This window comes from Podarcis gaigeae, assembly GCF_964106915.1.
Source record: "Podarcis gaigeae genome assembly, chromosome: 17".
NCBI classification, from domain to species: Eukaryota; Metazoa; Chordata; class Lepidosauria; order Squamata; family Lacertidae; genus Podarcis; species Podarcis gaigeae.
Genome location: NC_139694.1, coordinates 1116432 through 1137278, shown reverse-complemented (window position 1 = coordinate 1137278; position 20847 = coordinate 1116432). Strand labels below are relative to the sequence as shown.

The 20847-nt window shown below is 44.9% G+C and overlaps 2 protein-coding genes across 2 annotated transcripts; one reads left to right on the top strand and one right to left on the bottom strand.

Moving 5' to 3' along the window:
* Nucleotides 1–3747: 3747 nt before the first annotated feature.
* On the top strand, nt 3748–8007 carry LOC310835222 (cystatin-A-like). The gene is made up of 3 exons (XM_083720037.1): nt 3748–4070; nt 6078–6179; nt 7773–8007. The coding sequence occupies exons 1-3, from the start codon at nt 4005–4007 to the stop codon at nt 7899–7901; spliced, it is 297 nt and encodes a 98-aa protein (XP_083576163.1). The 5' UTR covers nt 3748–4004; the 3' UTR covers nt 7902–8007.
* A 1254-nt stretch (nt 8008–9261) lies between these two features.
* On the bottom strand, nt 9262–17199 carry LOC310835184 (cystatin-B-like). Its single transcript, XM_083719990.1, has 3 exons — nt 16939–17199; nt 13607–13708; nt 9262–10003 (listed from the first exon to the last, which is right to left on the bottom strand). Exons 1-3 carry the CDS (start codon nt 17182–17184, stop codon nt 9875–9877), a joined length of 477 nt encoding a protein of 158 aa, XP_083576116.1. The 5' UTR covers nt 17185–17199; the 3' UTR covers nt 9262–9874.
* Nucleotides 17200–20847: the final 3648 nt, after the last annotated feature.

Below are 20847 nucleotides of genomic sequence, written 5' to 3'. Positions count from 1 at the left end.
GAGGTTGGATTGTAATTATTTTAATTAAGACTAATTATATTTTTAGCATATGGGGGTAGGATTTCCTGTAACGAGGGTTTTCTGGATCTTGGCTTGGCCTGCCATACACCTCACCTTAGTTCTGAATTTCCAGCAAGTAATGATCTAAATTGAAACAAAAGGAAGAACTGTAGAAACACATTTTTTAAAATAAAGAAGAATTGAATAATCCATACCCTTTCAGGGAATGCTGTACATTCCAGATAATGAATGGAACCTGTTTATAATGTGCCAAGACAGACGATAGAAGCAGATACCACACATCCAAGCCGGTGTGCTTAAAGTCTGCATGCCTTTATTTAAACAGTACTTCATTTCCAAACGTAGACTTGGATTTGAAGATTGTGCAAGCCGTTATTTACTTGGCCCACTAGAATGATGTTATATATGAGTATTCTGAGATCTTAGGGTTAGGAGTTAAGATTGCTTCAGCCCAAGCAATTTTGTTTAGCACACCTTTGTGCATGTGTTAATAAGTCACAATGGAGGTGCTGCATGTTTCAACTGCAATGCCTCATGCAATCATTGCCCTGTAGATCATTCAGAGACCCTGTTTTCACCTCCATGCAGCTGAAATGCAGAGGAAAGTACCCACGTGGGGGCGATAGTGTGTGTCCTCTTGATAGCATGTGGTGGGCTCACATTCTGAATGAGCAAAATCCTGGAGCCTTCCCACATTTCCCAGTTTCATGTGATGTGATGCGTTGCGAGCGAGCCATGTGGCCGTCTTGTCTTTTTCTTTTGACAAGCTATGAAATTGCTTGGTGTCTGCATAGCCTCCAGGCCGATGGACTTGATTTCCGAAGCTGAAGAGTTTTATCTTTTGGTTCTTTACTTATTTCACGGTTCGTCACTTTCTGCATTTTTTATGTGCAAAACAGCTGAAAGACTGTAACCCTGTTGTGGCTGCTGGGGATCCAAAGTGACAGAGGGAAAATAAAACCTCTAACGTTGGGCTTTAATGCCCATAACAGATGCTGCATTCTCTTAATTCTTTGACAATTTACCTTCCATCAAATGGGGAAATACAGAATTTACTGCTGCAGAACCCTATCACAACCACCCTGGCCAAAATATCAAAAGTTTTGAGAGCTGTCAGCATTTTGGAAGATTGAAGTGTAAAAGGCTTATTTTGTGTCCAGGGGTGGGGGGCAAAATGTGTGGCCCTACTGACACTTTCAAACCCTCCCCCTTCACTTCCTTAATGCCTAAAAGTTGCTTAGCTTTTATCAGCATTGTGGGTTTTTCCTATTTTAAAACTATGCACTAGTCCTGGGTTTTTCTATTTGGAATGACCTTTGGGCCAGACAAGATGTGACAAGAACACCCATGTTGGTTAATCATGTGCTTGCCCCATTGAGTCATAAAAGCATGAGGGTGGGGTCTAATTTTCCCAATAGAAGATCACCAAAAAGGGAAGCTGATCTCCTGTCCTCCAAGTTACCTCCCTGTGTGCTGTTGCTTCAGGCATTCTCTTCTCAAGTCCCAGCTAGAACAAACTACCCAACTTTCCCTCAGTTCGATTATTTAGACTGGTGTTTCCCAAACTTGGGTCTCCAGTTGTTTTTGGACTACAGTTCCCATCATCCCTGACCTGATAGCTTAGGGATGGTGTGAGTTGTAGTCCAAAAACAGCTGGAGACCCAAGATTGAGAAACACTGATTTAGACCAAGTTGACAAAAGCTATTGATGGCTAAGAGCAGCATGCAAATATATCTTAGTAGCGTCCTCCATTTCCATCTATGTAGAGAAAAACTGAAGTTAATAAGGTAACTGGTTGGAGGCTATAAAATCTACCTTTTTCAAAGTTGGTCTAGCACCTGTCAGTGAGAAGCTGCCTTGAGGTGGAGTTGGACCAAGTACTCTGCAGTCTCGCTTCAGGAAAGCCAGGGTGGAATAGTGATAAAATATAAGAAAATAACTAAGGAGATCCGGGGCCAAAATTCCATGCAGCCACAACTCCCTGGCCAGTTTTTAGGCCAGTCATTCTTTCAGCTGAATTTTCCTTACAGGCTGGCTGTGCAAATAAATTGTCGTGGGAGGATGCTGTCCTTAGTTCCTTGGAGGTAATATGTAAACATTATAAATAAAAAGCCCTGTGATTCTAGGCGAAAAAACTTGTTTCGCAGTTCCATTGGCAGGTTGTGCCTTCTTCCTGTTAATGATTCTCAGTGCTTGTCTTTCATGCAATGCTTAATGTCATTGATGTATAGACTCGGAATTGCTTGTTTAAATAATGCCCAATCGTTACTCTTCAGATACTATTAAATTTGCCATAAGTCTGGTTTTTTTAAAACACACACGCACAGAGAAAGAACTTAATTATCTGTGGTATTGCGAAATGGTAACCAAAGCGCTTGAATCTTTCGCAATGTAGAAGTCTTAGCCTTGCCTTTCAGTAAACACAAAGAGGATAGGAATGCCCAGTTTACTTAAATGCACAGCGCATTCCTAATCTATGTACACAGGAATGGAAGAGTCTCACTGAACTCACCTATGTACAGGATTTCAGCCTTATTCTTGTGGCACCTTGAAGACTCCCAAAATTATTGAAGGATGCAGGCAACCAATATCTGATTGTGCTGAGAAATCACTTAGTTTTTAAATTACCACATGCAGCACCTCCCCCCCCCCCCCGTTTTTCCTCATGCTGCAAGAGGTTTTAAGTATTTCTAAATAAAAGACTGGTCATCTTAATTTAGGGTTTTCTGTAGGGTAACAGAAACACAAGCCGGCTCTTCACATTCTATAGCCATTTGTTTCATAGGACATAAAATGTGCAACAACTGCCCCTTGATCCATATCCAGGGCAACACTGAAACTTCACATATAAAGCCAGTGACTGCAGCTCCCAATACCTAACTTCAAAAGTCCTAGATGTAGTGGGTTTTCATGGACAGGTCAGCTATTGTAATTTACCAGGCTGATACCAAGTGGGCACTGGTACAGAAAAAAGCTATTATTCTTATTCTTATTCTTATTCTTATTCTTATTCTTATTCTTATTCTTATTCTTATTTTACTTATACCCTGCCCATCTGGCTGGGTTTCCCCAGCCACTCAGGGCAGCTCCCAACAGAACAATAAAAACACGATAAAAGATCAAACATTAAAAACTTCCCTAAACAGGGCTGCCTTCAGATGTCTTCTAAAAGTCAGATAGTTGCTTATTTCCTTGACATCTGATGGGAGGGCGTTCCACAGGGCGGGTGCCACTACCGAGAAGGCCCTTTGTTAGTATGTTTTTCCCCCTCCCATAGCAAATAGCAGGGTGGGTGGGGTGGGAATGGTTTTCACTGGAAAGATAGAACCTCCTCGCATGCCAAGCCCTCCTGCAGCTGCTATCTACATAGACTTAAACCCTCGTTTCACAGCCTGGTGTCCTCCAGAGGTTTTGGACTAGCACCATCCAGGATGACCAGTGTTCAGGGATGATGGGAGTTGTAGTCTAGCAGCACCAGGTTTAGGAAGACTGGTTTTAATTCATAGACCTTTGAGCTTTTTCATTTATCCTGTCCTCCCTTCTTGTTTGGCCTTAAACCAATGAAACAAGGAATCTGACTGTGAGTTGAGCAACTCAAGAAGAGGTGCTGTTCCAAAGAACAAAAGTCAGTCATGTGTCCATTACTCAAGAAGTTAAGCTTCTGGTGAGTCAGGAAGATTCCTCGCTCCTCTTCAGCTCTCACAAAACAAAAGCTTGATTGTGTTGTGTGGGAATCTTATCTTCTGCATGTTCAGAGAGATAAATCATGTTAAATTTGTATTTCCCCATACTGTAACAACCCATTGTAACAGAAGTCTACCTCTTTCTTTTTATGCTCAGGTGATGACTCTTCAAATTCATTTACATAAGAGTCATGTGACACTGTTAGAGTATATAATACGCCCGACTAAACTATTGGATCATAGTTGCTGCTGATTTGCCTGTGGAGACTTCTCAGCACCTTCAAGTTTGACTTGTCACCATGATGGCTGGAGGCTTAACAGATGCCAGTCCTTCTACTCCAGATGTTCAGCAGCTGGCTGACAAGGTAAGTAAAAGAGCCCATTAAACAATCATTGACAAATTTATATTTTGAATATAAATTAAACCAATGTGGAAAATGCACCTTCTTTAGTAGCCGTCATTCAGTTGTGAAATAAGAATACCCGTTTATCTGGCCACAGATTGCATGTGTTATTTCAGAATCAATAACCCCTCTTGACTCAAAGTTTGGTGGCGCCAGTGACAATGCCCTATTCTAACGAATGGTGACGGGGGGGGGGGCATTGAGCCCACCCACCTCTTTGCTCTCCTGTCCTGCTACAGACCCCCTGTCTTGTGTCATCCGTGCAGGGACCAGGTTTGGAAAATGAATATCAATGCTGATAGTCTCACGATTTCAGATTCCCTTTATTTTGTAAATAAAGCAAAATAAAAATCCATAGGCGCTGTCGCAAAGAGTCTTGTGGCAGCTCAGAGGTTATTATGGAATAAGTTTTTGTGACACCTTTCAGGCTTACAAACTGCTTGTGGCACAGGTAAGGTGGTGTGTGTGTGTTTTTTTTGACTCTAGCCTACAAAAACTTAGATGCCATAAGACTTTGTAGCTTTCTTTTGAAAGAATGCTATTTGTTCTAGGGGAGCAGTTTAATATTTTCAGGGATTACAAAGCTAGCCATATTCAGATTCTTTTTCACAAAGGGCGGCAAATATGTTCCAGCAGCCTTAAGGGTTTTCAACACAAAATCCGTTTCTCAACTCCTGTACGCTGCCAATGTCTGGCATAATGGGGACCTGCCAAAGCTAGATGGCTTTCAGGCAAAATTTCTGTGATCTCTGCTGCAGGTACCCAACTGTTTCCCCAACTCTTTACTTCTGTTAGAAGCTGGTGAATGCCCAATTTCAACTAAAGCATGGTGAGCTGCCCTAAAACATTGGCTCAGGATTTCACTGTTTGATCTAGGGAAGGGTTTGTACCAACACCTGACCAATTAGGAGTTTGTCAGCAAATGGCAGAAAACCATGGCTAAAAAAGCCACCTCTATTGGTCTGTCACCCCCCCAACTGTATTACCTGGGTTACGAAGGCGCCCTAAAGACGTTAAAGCAAAGATTATGGGATAATGCACACAGTGACTTTCGATCTCGATCAAACGCAGTCTGAAGTCCGCTGGCAGTAAGAGCACAATATGGGCATGTCTTTAACATCTTACATTAAAAACTGGACAGTACCAAATTAGCGAAGGCTTTTCACCAAAGCCAGACTAAACGTCTTTCCTTCTGCAGTGTTGGGTGGCAGGTTGAGCGGAGTTCCCTACCAGGACAGACTTTGCTCGTGTGCTCAAGACATCATTTCCATAAAACATATTTTGCTGCACTGTGCAGAATATGAGCAAGCCAGGGCTGAACTGATACTACCCTTGCTGGTGCCTTTCCCGGGAAAATCAGAGGCTCACTATGTCATGTTCCTCTTGGAAGACCAGACAAACGCTAGAACATTAGCAGTGGCAAAGTTTTTATTGGTGGTTGGAAGAACAAATGATCCCTATATTCTGAAAAAGATGCTTGTTTAACCTGGAGGCAGGCTGTATGAATTGTGCATTGCTTTGTAACGATTTGTTGGGTCTCTGGACCGTAATAAAGGTTGATGATGATACTTTCAGAGACTAAATAGTTAGGTGTGGCCAAATGTATTGAGTCAGCCCACGCATTTTGACCACAATGTCATATAGCCTTTTGTGCAATTTTTACTGCATTTCTTCTTCATAAAAACTTCTCAAGTGTTTGGTTGCATACAAAAATGCGTCTCTTTTCTAGGCAAGCAGGTTTGGCTTCTCTGTGAAGGGCAGCCCTGAGCGTCCACCCTTGGCCTTAGATCAGGACTTGTCTGGAAACAGCGGCTGTTTCTGCACTTGCCCCAAATGGATTTGGGGGTCTGCAAAATTTCTCAAACCTAAAATGAATAACGGAGCAATGCAAACGCCCACCGTTTCCTATGGCTTTGGCTCAGTTATTTGCTGCCCAAGAATGACAACTCTTCTTATTTTTAATTTCAGATGAAATCTCAGATAGAACAGAAGGAAAACAAGGTTTACACTGTTTTCACTGCTGTTGAGTACAAAACACAGGTGGTTGCTGGAACAAACTATTTCATTAAGGTCAGTGCTCCAACTGAGAAATGATCGGGAATTTTATTAATGAACTTTCTATTCTAAAAAGTCTACATTTTTAAAACTAGTTGTGGCGTTTGCCTCCTAGGATGGCTCATAAGGAAAGGGTTAAAAAAGGTGTGATGTGATTGAGAATGCAAGGGGGGAATAAAAGTTAGAGTGGGAGGTTTTGAAAGTCATTTGAGGTTTGGGAGTTGAAGCAGGAAGAGGGAGGTTTAGGTGTGGGTTGGTAGAGTTGTATTGTGAGAGAGTGAGAGGAATTGTTAGGGGGAGTCAGATAGGTAGTTGGAATAATCAGTTTGGAGTTGTTAGGAACTAAGAATAAGAAACTGACAAGAGAAAAATTAACTGAAACCATAAGCTTGTTCCTGCATTTAAAAATAAACTTGATTATTTGGTTATGTTAACAACTGACTGGACTCCGTGTGTCCCCGTGAGATACGGGGTGGTGGCAGCGGAAAAAGCAATCACAGTGGTAGCACAGGGTCAATAGACCGTCAAACTAGTGTGACTGGGGGCCACACTAGTTTTTATTGAAGAAGCTTAATAAAGCCATATATATATATATATATATATGCTTTGAAGTATTAATTATTGAATACCTTTGCCGTTTAAAACTACTTCATCAGGAAGCTCTTGCATCACTTTAAAAATAGTCTGGCTTGCCTTTAGAGATGGACGTGTATCGTCCCTTCACTTGTTCTTCAAAATGAGAGAAATGCTGCCTGGTGCTGCCTGTTAGGTAAAACGCAGGTGGTGCTGTGGTCTAAACCTCTGAGGCTCTTGGGCTTGCCGATCGGAAGGTTAGCGGTTTGAATCCCCATGACGGGGTGAGCTCTCGTTGCTCAGTCTCAGCTCCTGCCAACCTAGCAGTTCGAAAGCACACCAGTGCAAGTAGATAAATAGGTACCGCTGCAGTGGGAAGGTAAACGGCATTTCCGTGCGCTCTGGCTTCCGTCACTGTGTTCGATTGTGCCAGAAGCGGTTTAGTCATGCTGGCCACATGACCCGGAAAGCTGTCTGTCCCTCGGCCTGAAAGTGAGATGAGTGCCACAAGCCCATAGTTGCCTTTGACTGGACATTATCATCATCATTATCATTTATTTATACCCCGCCCATCTGGCTGGGTTTCCCCAGCCACTCTTAAACTTAACCGTCCAGGGGTCCTTTTATTTTTAACCTAGTCCTTCCACCTTTTCATTTAGTTTCTACAGTAAAACCCTGAAAAAGTTGTCCCTCTCACTGTGCAAAGCTGGCCAGTAGATTGTCCAGTCGATGGGTCTCTAAGCAATGTGCATTTCCTGTTTAACACAATTCTTTTTATGCAAGCTACTTTTGCCTTAGGTTCCAATCATCCCTCCCTCCCTCAACTAAAAGCTTCTCACAGGAGTAGCTAATTTGTGATTCTGCCGGCCTCTTAATTTCATAATCTCCCCAAACTTTGAACTGTCTTGGCTGGGGCTGCTAGGAATTGGGAGCCCAACAGTAGCTGGAGGGTCACATTTTAGGATTGTTAATGTGAACTCGGGTAGTAATTAACATCGAACATTTTAACCCTGGCCCATTCTCTCTTCCCTCCAGGTTGATGTTGGCCAGGGTGAACATTTGCACTTGCGTGTCTTCCAGCCCCTTCCTCACAAGAACGAAGCCCCTTCTTTGACCGCTTACCAGACTGGGAAGACAGCAAGTGATCCACTGAACTACTTCTAATGAGAAGTAGCCCTTTCTACCGCCATCTTGTGTGGTTTTTTAAACAAATACAGGATGCAGACTGATATGTCAAAATCAGCTACAAATAAAACATCTCGTTTGGGAAGTTTTAGGTTGTGATTCTGCATTGTATTCTGTGTAATAGCAACGATTATTCCTTGTACTCCTTTTCCACTAGTAAGACACAGGGATAGAAAGTGAATAGTATACTTCGTGCACTTACAGGCTTCCCAGAAAACAAGGCAAAGGATAGCCGGTAGGCACAATTTCATAATTTATCTCTTCGGAATTTAAGGATATGATTGCAAAACTACTAAACTGCATTTACCTCACACTCACGGGACCCACATAACATTTGTAAAGGGACCCCTGACCATTAGGCCCAGTTGTGGCCGACTCTGGGGTTGCGGTGCTCATCTCGCATTATTAGCCGAGGGAGCCGGCGTACAGCTTCTGGGTCATGTGGCCAGTAGGACTGAGCCGCTTCTGGCAAACCAGAGAGCGCACGGAAACGCCGTTTACCTTTCCGCCGGAGTGGTACCCATTTATCTACTTGCACATGACGTGCTTTCGAACTGCTAGGTTGGCAGGAGCAGGGACAGAGCAACGGGAGCTCACCCCGTAACGGGGATTCGAACCACCGAACTTCTGATCGGCAAGTCCTAGGCTCTGTGGTTTAACCCACAGCGCCACCCACGTCCCTGTCTTAGATAGAACATCCAAATAAATAAATAAAAAGATTGCCCACTCTTTCCTGCTTCACCCAAGGCAGTCATTGGTTGTTGTTCTTTTCCAAGGAAATACATACAGGGAAGAAGATTCTCTTTCAATTACTGTGTGGAAGACAGAGCTGGTATTCTCAGATATGAAGGAACAACCATTGTGATCCTTATCAGCAGCCATGGGCACAATCTGAAACCTGCACAGCCTCATTCGAATCTGTGCTACCACCTCCTACAGTCCTCATGGGTGTAGGCAAGGGGAGGCAGCAGGCTAACCCCTAGATCCTCAGAAATTATTGAAAAGCATTAAAAATACTCAACTAGCTGAGGTTCTGTTGCCATCGCAGAAGCCAGTTCCCCTTAGTCAGAAGCCTGGCCCTCGTAATGTCTTTACCCATGATCTCCCAAAAAAGCTCAGTAACCTTGGGGGGTGATCTCCCCTAAAAGTTCAACAACTTCTTTGCCTTCTCCCCAACAAAAATCCTGGCTGTGCCTGTGACAGTCATCTTAACTACTGTGGCCAGATCCAGACACCATCAGCCAGTCTTCACCCACTTCCCATCCAACCTAATGAAGAGCTGAGTTCAACTAGACCTTCAACACTTATGAAGTTTCCTCTATTAACATGGGAATATATATTTTTTTAGCAAGCAACTTGATTTATTGAAGAGGGTCCAAAGAAGTGGTATACAAAAATGAATGCACATCAGATCAATTCTTGGGTATATAATGACTATGTAGCCTTATTCAGACATTGCTCACATGTCAGGCATAAGCGCATAGAGGATTGGGACCTGGTTTTAGCCCAATCAGCATCTTCCCCCTCTTTTTTCTTTTTAGTAACCACATGGTCATGGTTGTGTGAGCAGAAATCCCAGTAATATGTGCACTCCTGGTCATGAGTAGGGGATCTCAACTGGGACACCTGATTAGTCAAGTGTCGCGAATTAGGCTTTCTGCTCATACAAAACGTTGCTAAACACATGGGGGGGGGAGGTGATCGTGTGAGGTAAAAAGCACAGTCCCAGTCCTTGATCTATGCGCTTACAGTTTACACACAAGTAACACATAAATGCTTGTACGCCACAAGAATTAATACGATCAAAGCATGGCTACATTACTACAATTTTAAAGCACGATGCTATTTTTTAAAAAGAAAGAAAGAAAAATAATTTGCATTTGGCAAAATAAACACCGGTTTTCAACTTAGTAAAAAAAATTGCAGAGGGAGAAAGGTTTCTGCAGAACCGCTTAGAAGTAAGCCAGTTCGTCGTGTTTTGCTTTCTTGCTTTGGTAACTGGTGAGCTCCAGCGGCTTGTTTTCGTGAGGGAGTCTTTTGTACACTCTCACGTGAAGGAACTCGTCATTGCCAATGTGGACCTGGGAAGAAAGAAAAAGGGGTGTGTAAATTGTGTGAAGTGAAGACAATAATAATAATAATAATAATAATAATAATAATAATAATAATAATTTATTTATACCCCACCCATCTGGCTGGGCTTCCCCAGCCACTCTGGGCGGCTTCCGAAAAAATATTGAAATACTGTAATACATCAAACATTAAAAGCTTCCCTAAAGAGGGCTGCCTTCAGATGTCTTCTAAAAGTCTGGTAGTTATTTTTCTCTTTGACATCTGATGGAAGGGCGTTCCACAGGGCGGGTGCCACTACCGAGAAGGCCCTCTGCCTGGTTCCCTGTAACTTGGCTTCTCACAGTGAGGGAACCGCCAGAAGGCCCTCGGCACTGGACCTCAGTGTCCGGGCAAAACGATGGAGGTGGAGACGCTCCTTCAGGTATACTGGCCCGAGGCCGTTTAGGGGAAAGGTCATCCTCTATAGCTTAGACATCAGCACTCGTCTCGCTTCATTATAGTTGTACTGTAGTTGGGAAGGGAGGAGGAATCAAGCTTCTTTCCTATGGAAGGATTGCTTTTCATATCTCCGTGACGCCAAACAAATGCCAGGAGCTCCTGTTTAGCCTACTCTATCCTAAAGGATTCATCTGCCTAACGTTCCTCAGGGAAATCATCCAACCCCTCACTTCTCGGAGGCTTCAGCAGCACCAACACAAATGATTGCTTGACGAGGGCAAACTGCAGTATCAGCACAGATGCATCACTGCTGTTATTGTTAGAATGAAAACCAAGATTTAGTAAATGGGGCCTAATTCTCAGTGAAGCAATACATTTCTGTAGCAGATGTAACAGTTCAGACAGTGCGGGGAGGAATCAAATGACTGAACTCTCTTTCACACTATTAAAAGGTAAAGGGAACCCTGACCATTAGGTCCAGTCGTGACCGACTCTGGGGTTGCGGCGCTCATCTCGCTTTATTGGCCAAGGGAGCCGGCGTACAGCTTCCGGGTCACATGGCCAGCATGACTAAGCTGCTTCTGGCAAACCAGAGCAGCGCACGGAAACGCTGTTTACCTTCCCGCTGGAGCGGTACCTATTGATCTACTTGCACTTTGACGTGCTTTGGAACTGCTAGGTTGGCAGGAGCAGGGACCGAGCAACGGGAGCTCACCCTGTTGTGGGGATTCAAACCACCGACCTTCTGATCGGCAAGTCCTAGGCTCTCTGGTTTAACCCACAGTGCCACCCGCATCACGCTATTACCACCATCCAAAATAATCTCCACATTTAAAAGCAGTACAGTGGTGCCTCGCAAGACGAAATTAATTCGTTCCGCAAGTCTTTTCGTCTTGCGAGTTTTTCGTCTTGCGAAGCACGGTTTCCCATAGGAATGCATTGAAAATCAATCAATGCGTTCCTATGGAAACCGCCTTCAGACCAGGTCCGGGGACAGTCTGTCCCCCGACCTTTTCTGAAGGCCGGCGGGGGGCGAAAGTCTTTGCTTCCCCCCCCCCCCGCCTGCCTTCCCGGGAGAGTGGAGACTTCTCCGCTGTCCCGGGGCAATCTTAAAATGCTGGCGGGCGACAGCGAAGGGTTCGCTGCCGTCCCCCAGCATTTTAAAAGCCCCCGGGACAGCGGAGACTTCTCCGCTGTCCCGGGGCGATTTAAAAGCCCCCGGGAAGGCAGGCAGGGAGGAGCAAAGCCTTTTCCCCCCTCCGGCCTTCAGAAGAGGTCCAGGAAGGCGGGCGGGGGGCAAAAGTCTTTGCTCCCCCCCGCCTGCCTTCAAAAGCCATCCGGGATAGCGGGAAGTGCTTCCCTGCTATCCCGGACTGCTTTTAAAATGCTGGTGGTGGGGAGCAAAGCCTTTCGGCCCCCGCCGGCCTTCCTGGACCTCTTCTGAAGGCCGGAGGGGGGGGAAAGGCTTTGCTCCCCACCGCCAGCATTTAAAAGAGGTCCCCGGAGATTTCCCTATGGGCTTTCTTCTTGCGAAGCAAGCCCATAGGGAAATTCATTTTGCGAAGCGCCTCCAAAACGGAAAACCCTTTCGTCTAGCGGGTTTTTCATCTTGTGAGGTGTTCGTCTTGCGGGGCACCACTGTATGCTGGGGAGAAGGCAAGAGTTCCAGCCCCTTAATAGAACCCAGCCTCTTGGATAATGTTGTTGTCCCGAGTGAATCTCCACCCCCCCCCCATCTCTCCCACTTCCTCATCATCACTTCTATGGTGCTGCTACAGGTCCTCTGTCTTCAAGCTCCTTGCTCTCCTACTTTCAAGGCTCGCCGGGTTCTGGGAGACGGAGGATCTGGAATGTTTTCCAGTGACAAAGGGTCAGCCGTGTGTTGTTCTGGGCTCTCGCATGCTTTCCCAACTTTTCTCCTCATCTGCCTCTGAGCTGCGAACTCCCGCAAACCCCTGTTGTAATTCTGTTTTTTTTTAATATATTTATTAGCAATTTTTTAATTTAATTACAATTCCAATAAACAATACCATAAAACATATTTTTTAACATAATCTTCTTAACTTCTTTGGACTCCCTCGCATCTCCCGCTCCTGCGTTCCTAGCCAAAAAGATTTTTCCAGCAAATTTATCCCCTTATTTCGATTCTTATTGTCTAATTTTCCAATATTGTATCACTAATTTTTAATATCCTTTATTCAAATCTAAAAGAATTAAATATAACTTAAAAATTTTCCAAAAATTTATCTTTTCTTAAATTTAACTTATCTTCATATATCACTTCCTCTATCTCAATGGTGCCCAATTGTTTACATTCTAGCATCCTCCTTAACATTCATATAATTTATAATATTTTTGTAGATAGATCTTGAATTTCTTCCAGTCTTCTTCCACCGTCTCTTCTCCCAGGTCTCGGATTCTGCCCGTCATTTCAGCCAGTTCCATATAGTCTGTCAGTTGCACCTGCCATTCTTCCAGCGTGGGTAGATCTTGGGTTTTCCAATACTTAGCGATAAGTATCCTTGCTGCTGTTGTTGCGTACATCAAAAATGTTCGGTCCTTCTTTAACACCTTCTGGCCGACGATACCCAAAAGGAAGGCCTCTGGTTTCTTAGGGAAGGTATACTTAAATACCTTTTTCAGCTCATTATATATCATTTCCCAGAAAGCCTTCACTCTAGGGCAGGTCCACCAGAGGTGAAAGGATGTTCCTTCATTTTCCTTACACTTCCAACATTTGTTGTCAGACAAGTGGTATATTTTTGCAAGTTTGACTGGGGTCATATACCATCTGTATATCATTTTCATAACATTTTCTCTCAACGCATTACATGCAGTGAAATTCAGCCCAGTAGTCCACAACCTCTCCCAGTAATTATGAACTGTCTTCTTCTTCTCTGGAAGGGTCAGGCTGGGCAGGCGGTCTCCACCTTCCCCCTCTGCCCGGTACCTGACACCCAGCCACTATCCAGGATTTATCACCTCAGCACTAAGCTTGGCTTCCAAAGGCTCAGACTCAGGCAAAATCACCTGGAAAATACCCTGGATGCTTTAATTTGTTGACATATAATGGAGAAACTGTCCATTATTATCAGATATACTGCATTTGACTTGATAGCCGCAAGAGCAAATGTGTGCTTTACAGCAACCAAAACAGGAGGCATATATGGTACCTTGATGAAGTAGTTTGTTCCAGCAACTATCTGCGTCTTAAACTCAACTGCTTCGAAGACGTCAAAGCTTCTACCTTCTTTCTCTTCCACTTGTCCTTTCACCTTTTGGGAACAGAAAAAGGTGGGGGGGGGGAGGAGGAATCAGAATTTGTTTGCTGCTTAAAATATTGTGAGGCCTGCCAAAATCTCTGCCATTTGTGCCTGGAGGGGTTTTAAAGACCAGATGTAGAGGTGAAAGAAGAACCGAAAGCTGGGAAAGTTCTTCTCTCCATGGGGATACTGGTCAAGACAGGATCCCCACCCCATGGAAGCTTCTCCCCCCTCCTCCACTTTAGATGACCTATAATACAATGTGGAAAATAGAAACCTAGCTGCTTTGAAATAGAGCAAACCACCCACCCAGCATTAGGAAACTCCCTAGCTCCTCCCAGGCTTCCTCCACCTTGGCCCTCCAGATGTTTTTTGCCTACAACTCCCATGATCCCTAGCTAGCAGGACCAGTGGTCAGGGATGCTGGGAATTGTAGTCTCAAAACATCTGGAGGGCCGAGGTTGAGGAAGCCTGCCCTAGCAGTTTTCGAAACTCCCGTTGTTCAAGGCGCATTTTGCAAAAGAGAATTTCATCAGCGCGAGCAGTTTCTGAACTCTGGGTACAGTACAGTGCCTGAGATTTCAGATTAAAATTACAAGTGGAAGGAAAGGAGGAGCTTTTTCTGCCTCCCCACTTCCAGCTACTCTGTCAAGACTGGGGAAGAGACCCTCTTAAGAATATTAGGGGGGGTAACTTTGGGTAGATCACTGCCAATTTATTTTATACTGTGAGTAGATCGCAGAATATTGAGAGTTGGACGTCCCAGCACTAGACCATGTGAAAAAGGAACATAATATTTTAGCTGCAGTTCATTCATTTTCAGCTTTGTATTCTTGTTATTAAAAAAAATGTGCCTAGACATTCTGTTGTTGCGCCCATAACTTAGGTTTAAGGTGCCATTGAGCTCCTAGCTTTCATATCTCACTTTCTAACACTGTTCCCTAGCACAGCCAACCCCAGTGGGGTGTCCTGTCAACATCTATCAGCCGATCAGCACCAACAGGGAGTCCCACTTGCAAAGGAACAATCGGGAGCTCCACGTCCATACCTGCCACACACGTGATTGTTTGTGGGGAGCAATTTGAGGGCCAAATGGGGACCCATTTCAGACCTCATTAGTCCCTGCCCAGCACTGTCCTAAAGGGAGCTCATACACAGGCAATCCTCTCTTGACAGAGGCAGAGCTTTCCTATGACACAACCTGGCTTCACAGAGCGTACTTTTTGAAAAAGGCAGTTCATATCGTAAGATGACGTGCACGCAAATGTGAATCAAGAGCAGAGCCTAAGAACCTCAGCAAAGGGGATTAGAAAACAAGTTGTCATAGACAGAAATGAGCGATCAGACATGCAGGTATTCTGCTGATACGAATGAAGTGGTACGAAGAGCTTTGCTTGCTCATTTTCTTCCATGTCAGATGAAGGTGCAGAAGCAAGACAAATAAGAAGTTGCCAACTGCATCTCCCAGCCCTTGTGCAGAGATTATATGAGCGAGAAAGCACACAAAGAATTAGGGTTAGAGGAAGCAGGCACATTCCTGAGTCAGGTTCCGCATTATATTAAAATCTTAAATCATGAGATTAGGCATCAGAAACAGAATATCTGAGACAGATATTCTGTCTGCATCCTCTGCTGCCCTAACCCAGACAGTTCCAAGTAACTGAGAATGGAAAATATGCAACTACAAGGAGGGATAGAGGAAGTGAAAGAGGAACTGCTGAACCGTCAAAGTTCCAAAGTTCCTGAGCAATTGCAGGGGGTGGGTCACAGGATCTAAAAGAACGGTTTAAACTGCACAAATTCTTATTTTCTTTCGTTGATGAGGGTGATGTTGGTTCAAAGCAGAGCTGAATGAGCAGCCCCCAGTAAGGAACCAGAAATGCTCCTGTGCCCCTGAAATAAGCCTTGAGCTGCCCCATTGCTATATATCTCCATAATTTAGGGCAAGTCCACTTTGAGATTGGGACACTTCAACCACAAGGAAGCACTGAGTCAAATGCTGCGCAAGGCTGACTCAGGGAAAACGCCCTCCTTGCTATTTTTAATGTGGGATGATCAAACGGCAAGTTTCTAATCTAAGAAACGAACTTCTTATGTGGATGCTTGTTTCTAAGGGAAAGGACGACCCAAAACATTTCTGCACCTTTTGGTGGGAATTCATTTCTTATTTATCAAATTTGCAAACACAAAACACTGCCCTGCCTCCCCAAATCATGAAATTTGGCTTTGATTATGCGTTTTGCTGTTTTTATTTTTCTACATTACTTGCTCTCAGCTTATTTGGAAAACACAACCTCTGTGCTGTTCCTGTATTTTGCAACTTTGATCATGTTTTGTTTGTATTTTTTATGTTAATAAAAAAACCCTATTTTTTAAAAAATGTTATGCATATTGTGGTGTATGCTCTCCTGGAAGTGTTGATCTATCATTTGGGGGAGCCCAAACTTATTTTGGGATGCAGGTTCACATATAGTCCTACTCTTAACTGAGGCTGCTCACTTAATTCCACTTCAAAATGTCCTGGGAAGGACAAATAAGGAACTAGGACTAAGTAACCAATCTCAGCACTGTCTTTTGCTTTGGATAAGGAAGACTCCATAAATTAAAGCAGTAGTCCCCAAAAATATGGGGGGGGCTGGTTTAGGTACTTTTAAACCAATGCACCGCTCCGAAGTGCTTCCTTCCATTTCTCGTCCATCTCTTTTCTAAAATCTATCCAGCCCCTTAATTAAACCCCAGTTGCCCAAGTGCACAAAAAACTTCCTTCACCATGCACAACTTTTCGTTTTGGGGAAATTGCCCAAAATGCGCCTAGCATGAGAATAAACCTTGGAACGACATGATCGGCACCTGAGCATCACTGAAACAGGTATGAAAACAACAAATATGTTGTTCTGCGCCCTTCAGCATTTCCAGGCTGACCTTTCTTCGGCACCTGGACTAACATGGCGACGACTACAGAACTTTTGTGGGCGAAGGGCGCGGCTAGTCCTCATGAGCCCCGGGGCCAAGGGAGGAGAAGGGAGTGCCTCGCCTTTCATGCCAGATGTTGGGAAGCCGAGGAGGAAGCGCCACTGGAGGAGCAGGAGGAGGAGGAGGAGAAGGAAGGGGGAAACTCTCTCCAGGCTGCGCTTTTCTCTTCCCCACCTCCCCATCCACCCAGCCAGCCAGCCAGCCAGCCCCCCGTCCCCCTCCAGAGATGTCTCCAGCTGCGTCCAAGTGCCAGGAGGTCCCTTCCTTACTTCCTGGGCGATTTGCTGCGTCTCGGCCGTGGCTGCCTTGGCCTCGCTGGTCCCTCCGCACTTCATCCTCGGGCAGCGCCTTGCGCGTAAAAACGAAACTCCGGTGCGCAAAGGCGCCTTCGCCACTGGCCGCCCCTCCGTCAGCTGGTCAAGTGATGCAGCTGGGCAGGCGGGGAGAGGGAGGAGAGGAGGAGGCTGACGCAGATCAGGAAGGAAGGGAGGATTTCTCAGCGGGGCAGAAGCCATTTTTATTCAACCCCAAAGATCGAGAGAGACACGCAGAGAAATCCGAGAAGAAAGCCGGGATTTCGCTCCAAAATGGGACCGGGCATTGCATTGCAAGGACTGGAGCGCCCTCCGCGCATCCCCGGATTTATGCTCTGCCCAACCCAGACCTCGACTGGTGTCGATTATTTATTGCATTTATTGCTAAACGGCCCTGCTAGTTCCAAAACAAAGGCAGCCGGTTGCAAAGGGGTTGCAAAGCCTTGGAAGTGTGTTGCCGGCGGTTAATGTTGCAAACTGGGAGAAGGGCGAGGTCGACAGGGACCAAGTCATGGGATCCGCTGTGGTTATCCTATTGTGGCTCTGGAATCGGGCTAAAGAAGTACAGAACAAGTCGAGACAGCTACTTGCCCGCTGTTATTAACATTGCAGGTTGGCAGTTGGGCTGTGTGGTAGGCAATTTGAGGTCTCGGATATATGTTCAATGTTCATAAGTGTACCAACCAAGCACATACATAGATCAGCACAGAAGACCGACCTGGAACCATTTTGATTCCCAAACTGTCCCAAACTGACCAAATGTTTTCTCTGCAAGGTCAAAGGAAAATGGAGAAGCCTCTCCGTTGTCTTTTCCTTCACAAATCCTGTCTTAAGGGTATGTCTATGTTAGAATGGGACGCAGGTGGCGCTGTGGGTTAAAGCCTCAGCGCCTAGGACTTGCCGGTCGAAAGGTCGGCAGTTCGAATCCCTGCGGCGGGGTGCGCTCCCGCTGCTCGGTCCCAGCGCCTGCCAACCCAGCAGTTCGAAAGCACCTCCGGGTGCAAGTAGATAAATAGGGACCGCTTACCAGCGGGAAGGTAAACGGCGTTTCCGTGTGCGGCTCTGGCTTGCCAGAGCAGCGATGTCACGCTGGCCACGTGACCCGGAAGTGTCTCCGGACAGCGCTGGCCCCTGGCCTCTTGAGTGAGATGGGCGCACAACCCCAGAGTCTGTCAAGACTGGCCCGTACGGGCAGGGGTACCTTTACCTTTACCTTTATGTTAGAATAGGGTGTGAGCCTGTGACCTGGCCCAGAAACTAAGTATTTATCATTACAAAAGACTAGCCAGGTTCCCCAGGCAATCCAATCAAGGAACCTGCCAGACAGGAGATAAACAAGGACAGGAGAAACACAACATTCAAATTTCTGTTTTAGACCGCCTTTTCTGTGATGTAGGTGTGATGTATCTGAGGGGTGGTCTTAGGTTACACCCCTTCTGTGATGTATGTATGATGTTTCTAGGGGTGGTCTTGATCTACAGGGTGGCAATTTCAATAGTCTTTATAACGCCTTGCGCACCATTGTTCTGGGTTCCTCCTCTCTCCTGCGTGTGAGGGAAGCACCCTGTTGCAACAGATCAATAAAGATCAAGCTTACTAGCTGCTTTGCTTCTCAATATTCTCTGCTTGGCTTCTGTTATTCTCTCCTACCTATAGGGAACCTATGTAAGGACTCTATATGGGCTCTTGGATACCCCATTAGGGAAAAGGACAATTTTTATTTACAACAGCTGACAATCGCCCTGCAGTGTAGCCCGCTATTAAATGATGGGCGTTGAGCTGAAGTTCGTTTGGATTCTCCTTTTAAGCAAAATAAAATAAAAACCCACCATACAAACGCCCCTTAAATTGCAGGAAAGGTTTATCTATTTGAGCTACTCTTGGCTGGAGTACATTTCCTAGCATGCCCGATTTATGCATAAGCTAAACAACCTGTAGCTTAGGGCCCCACTCTCTTGCCCCCCCCCCCAAAAAAAGGGGAAAAAACAACTGGATGCACATTTCCAAAATATAAGATAAAAAACAAATAAAATAAAACTTACATACAGCAACAGTGTTTTGTGTTGTGTAGGCTCCTATGATGTAAGTAATGGGCCCTGCCTGCTCCCTCAAATATCCTTGGTTTGCTCATTTCTATATATAGGGTGCCTACATGCTAGGTGCAAATGGATTTAGATACCTATTTGATTCATAAATTACCATACAGCATGTAACCAACACAAAAAAGCAACAATTTGTTGTTGACAAAGGGCTGCTGGACATATAAAGGGCCCCATTACCTTCAGTAGCTTAGGGCCTCATCAAACCTAAATCTGGCCCTGATGCTGTGTATACACAACATTCTGTGTTAGAATGAATGAAGACTCAGTGCTTGGTTTTTGTTTGTTTTTTTAAATGGCTTTTAAAAAGAAGGGGGAGGTAATTTTAAATCATTGTTCCAGTTTGTAGTATACTGGCCATCTTTCCCTTGAAAATTGCTTTGTTGAAATATAATACCTGGTTGGTGGATGGGAAGGGTTTGGAGTGACTTCAATAGATGTAAGAAAAAGGTAAAGGACCCCTGACAGTTAAGTCCAGTCGCGAACGACTCTGGGGTTGTGGCGCTCATCTTGCTTTACTGGCCGAGGGAGCCGATGTTTGTCCACAGACAGTTTTTCCGGGTCATGTGGCCAGCATGACTAAACCGCTTCTGGTGAAACCAGAGCAGCACACAGAAACACCGTTTACCTTCCCACTGGAGCGGTACCTATTTATCTGCTTGCACTTTGACGTGTTTTTGAACTGCTAGGTTGGCAGGAGCAGGGACTGAGCAACAGGAGCTCACCCCATCACGGGGATTCGAACCACCGACCCTCTGATCAGCAAGCCCTAGGCTCAGTGGTTCACACCACAGCACCACCCGCATCCCTTTTAGATGTACAGCTCCACTAATTACAGAAGAAATTTCATTTCACTTTGACAATTAAAAACCTCGGTGTTTGACCCTTAAGAGCGTCTTTTTCGGTTTAAAGTTAGGTGTTCTTTCTCTGTTCTATAACTTAACTTTAACCGCCATGACATGATTGCATAATTATTGTAGCTTGCAAAACCAGATGAATCTTAGCACAATGTATAAAGTCACTTTCCAGATAATCATCACTGAAGTTGGACTGTTATTTTGCAGGAAAGCAGTTAGAAGTGAAAGACCATGTGAAATTGGATACCATCAAGTGTGTTTATTCTGCCCAGAACTACCTGGGAAAAAGCATGTAAATTCAGGTTGCAGTCCTATGCAACCTTTCAAGTTTCAAGTAAGTATGGACAGGATTTGGGCTGCATATCAAGTAGTAAGAGCCAGAGAGCAAAAGGAAGACTTTAAGTGTGTCCTTCTCCTTTAAACGGTTGGAGAGTGACCCAAAAGAGGCCAAGCCAACTTGGTGTAGGCAGAGGGAGGATCCTGCCAACTCCATTTTTACATTTGTAGCGTGAAAGCGTTCAGCACACATCATATTTGACCTTGGGTGTAATGATGCTTTTGAAAACATACAAACCTTTAACTGGGTTTTGCACTTCCTGGCATAGTTCCAACAACTGAGCTAATTTTTTTAAGTAACTGAGCAGAAATCAATTACAGTGGTACCTCGGGTTGCAGATGCTTCAGGTTACAGACTCCGCTAACCCAGAAACAGTGCTTCAAGTTAAGAACTTTGCTTCAGGATGAGAACAGAAATCGCGCAGCGATTGTGCGGCGGCAGCAGGAGGCCCCATTAGCTAAAGTGATGCTTCAGGTTAAGAACAGTTTCAGGTTAAGAACGGACCTCCGGAACGAATTAAGTTCTTAACCTGAGGTGCCACTGTATACAATTCCCAGAGCTTGCCCCAATC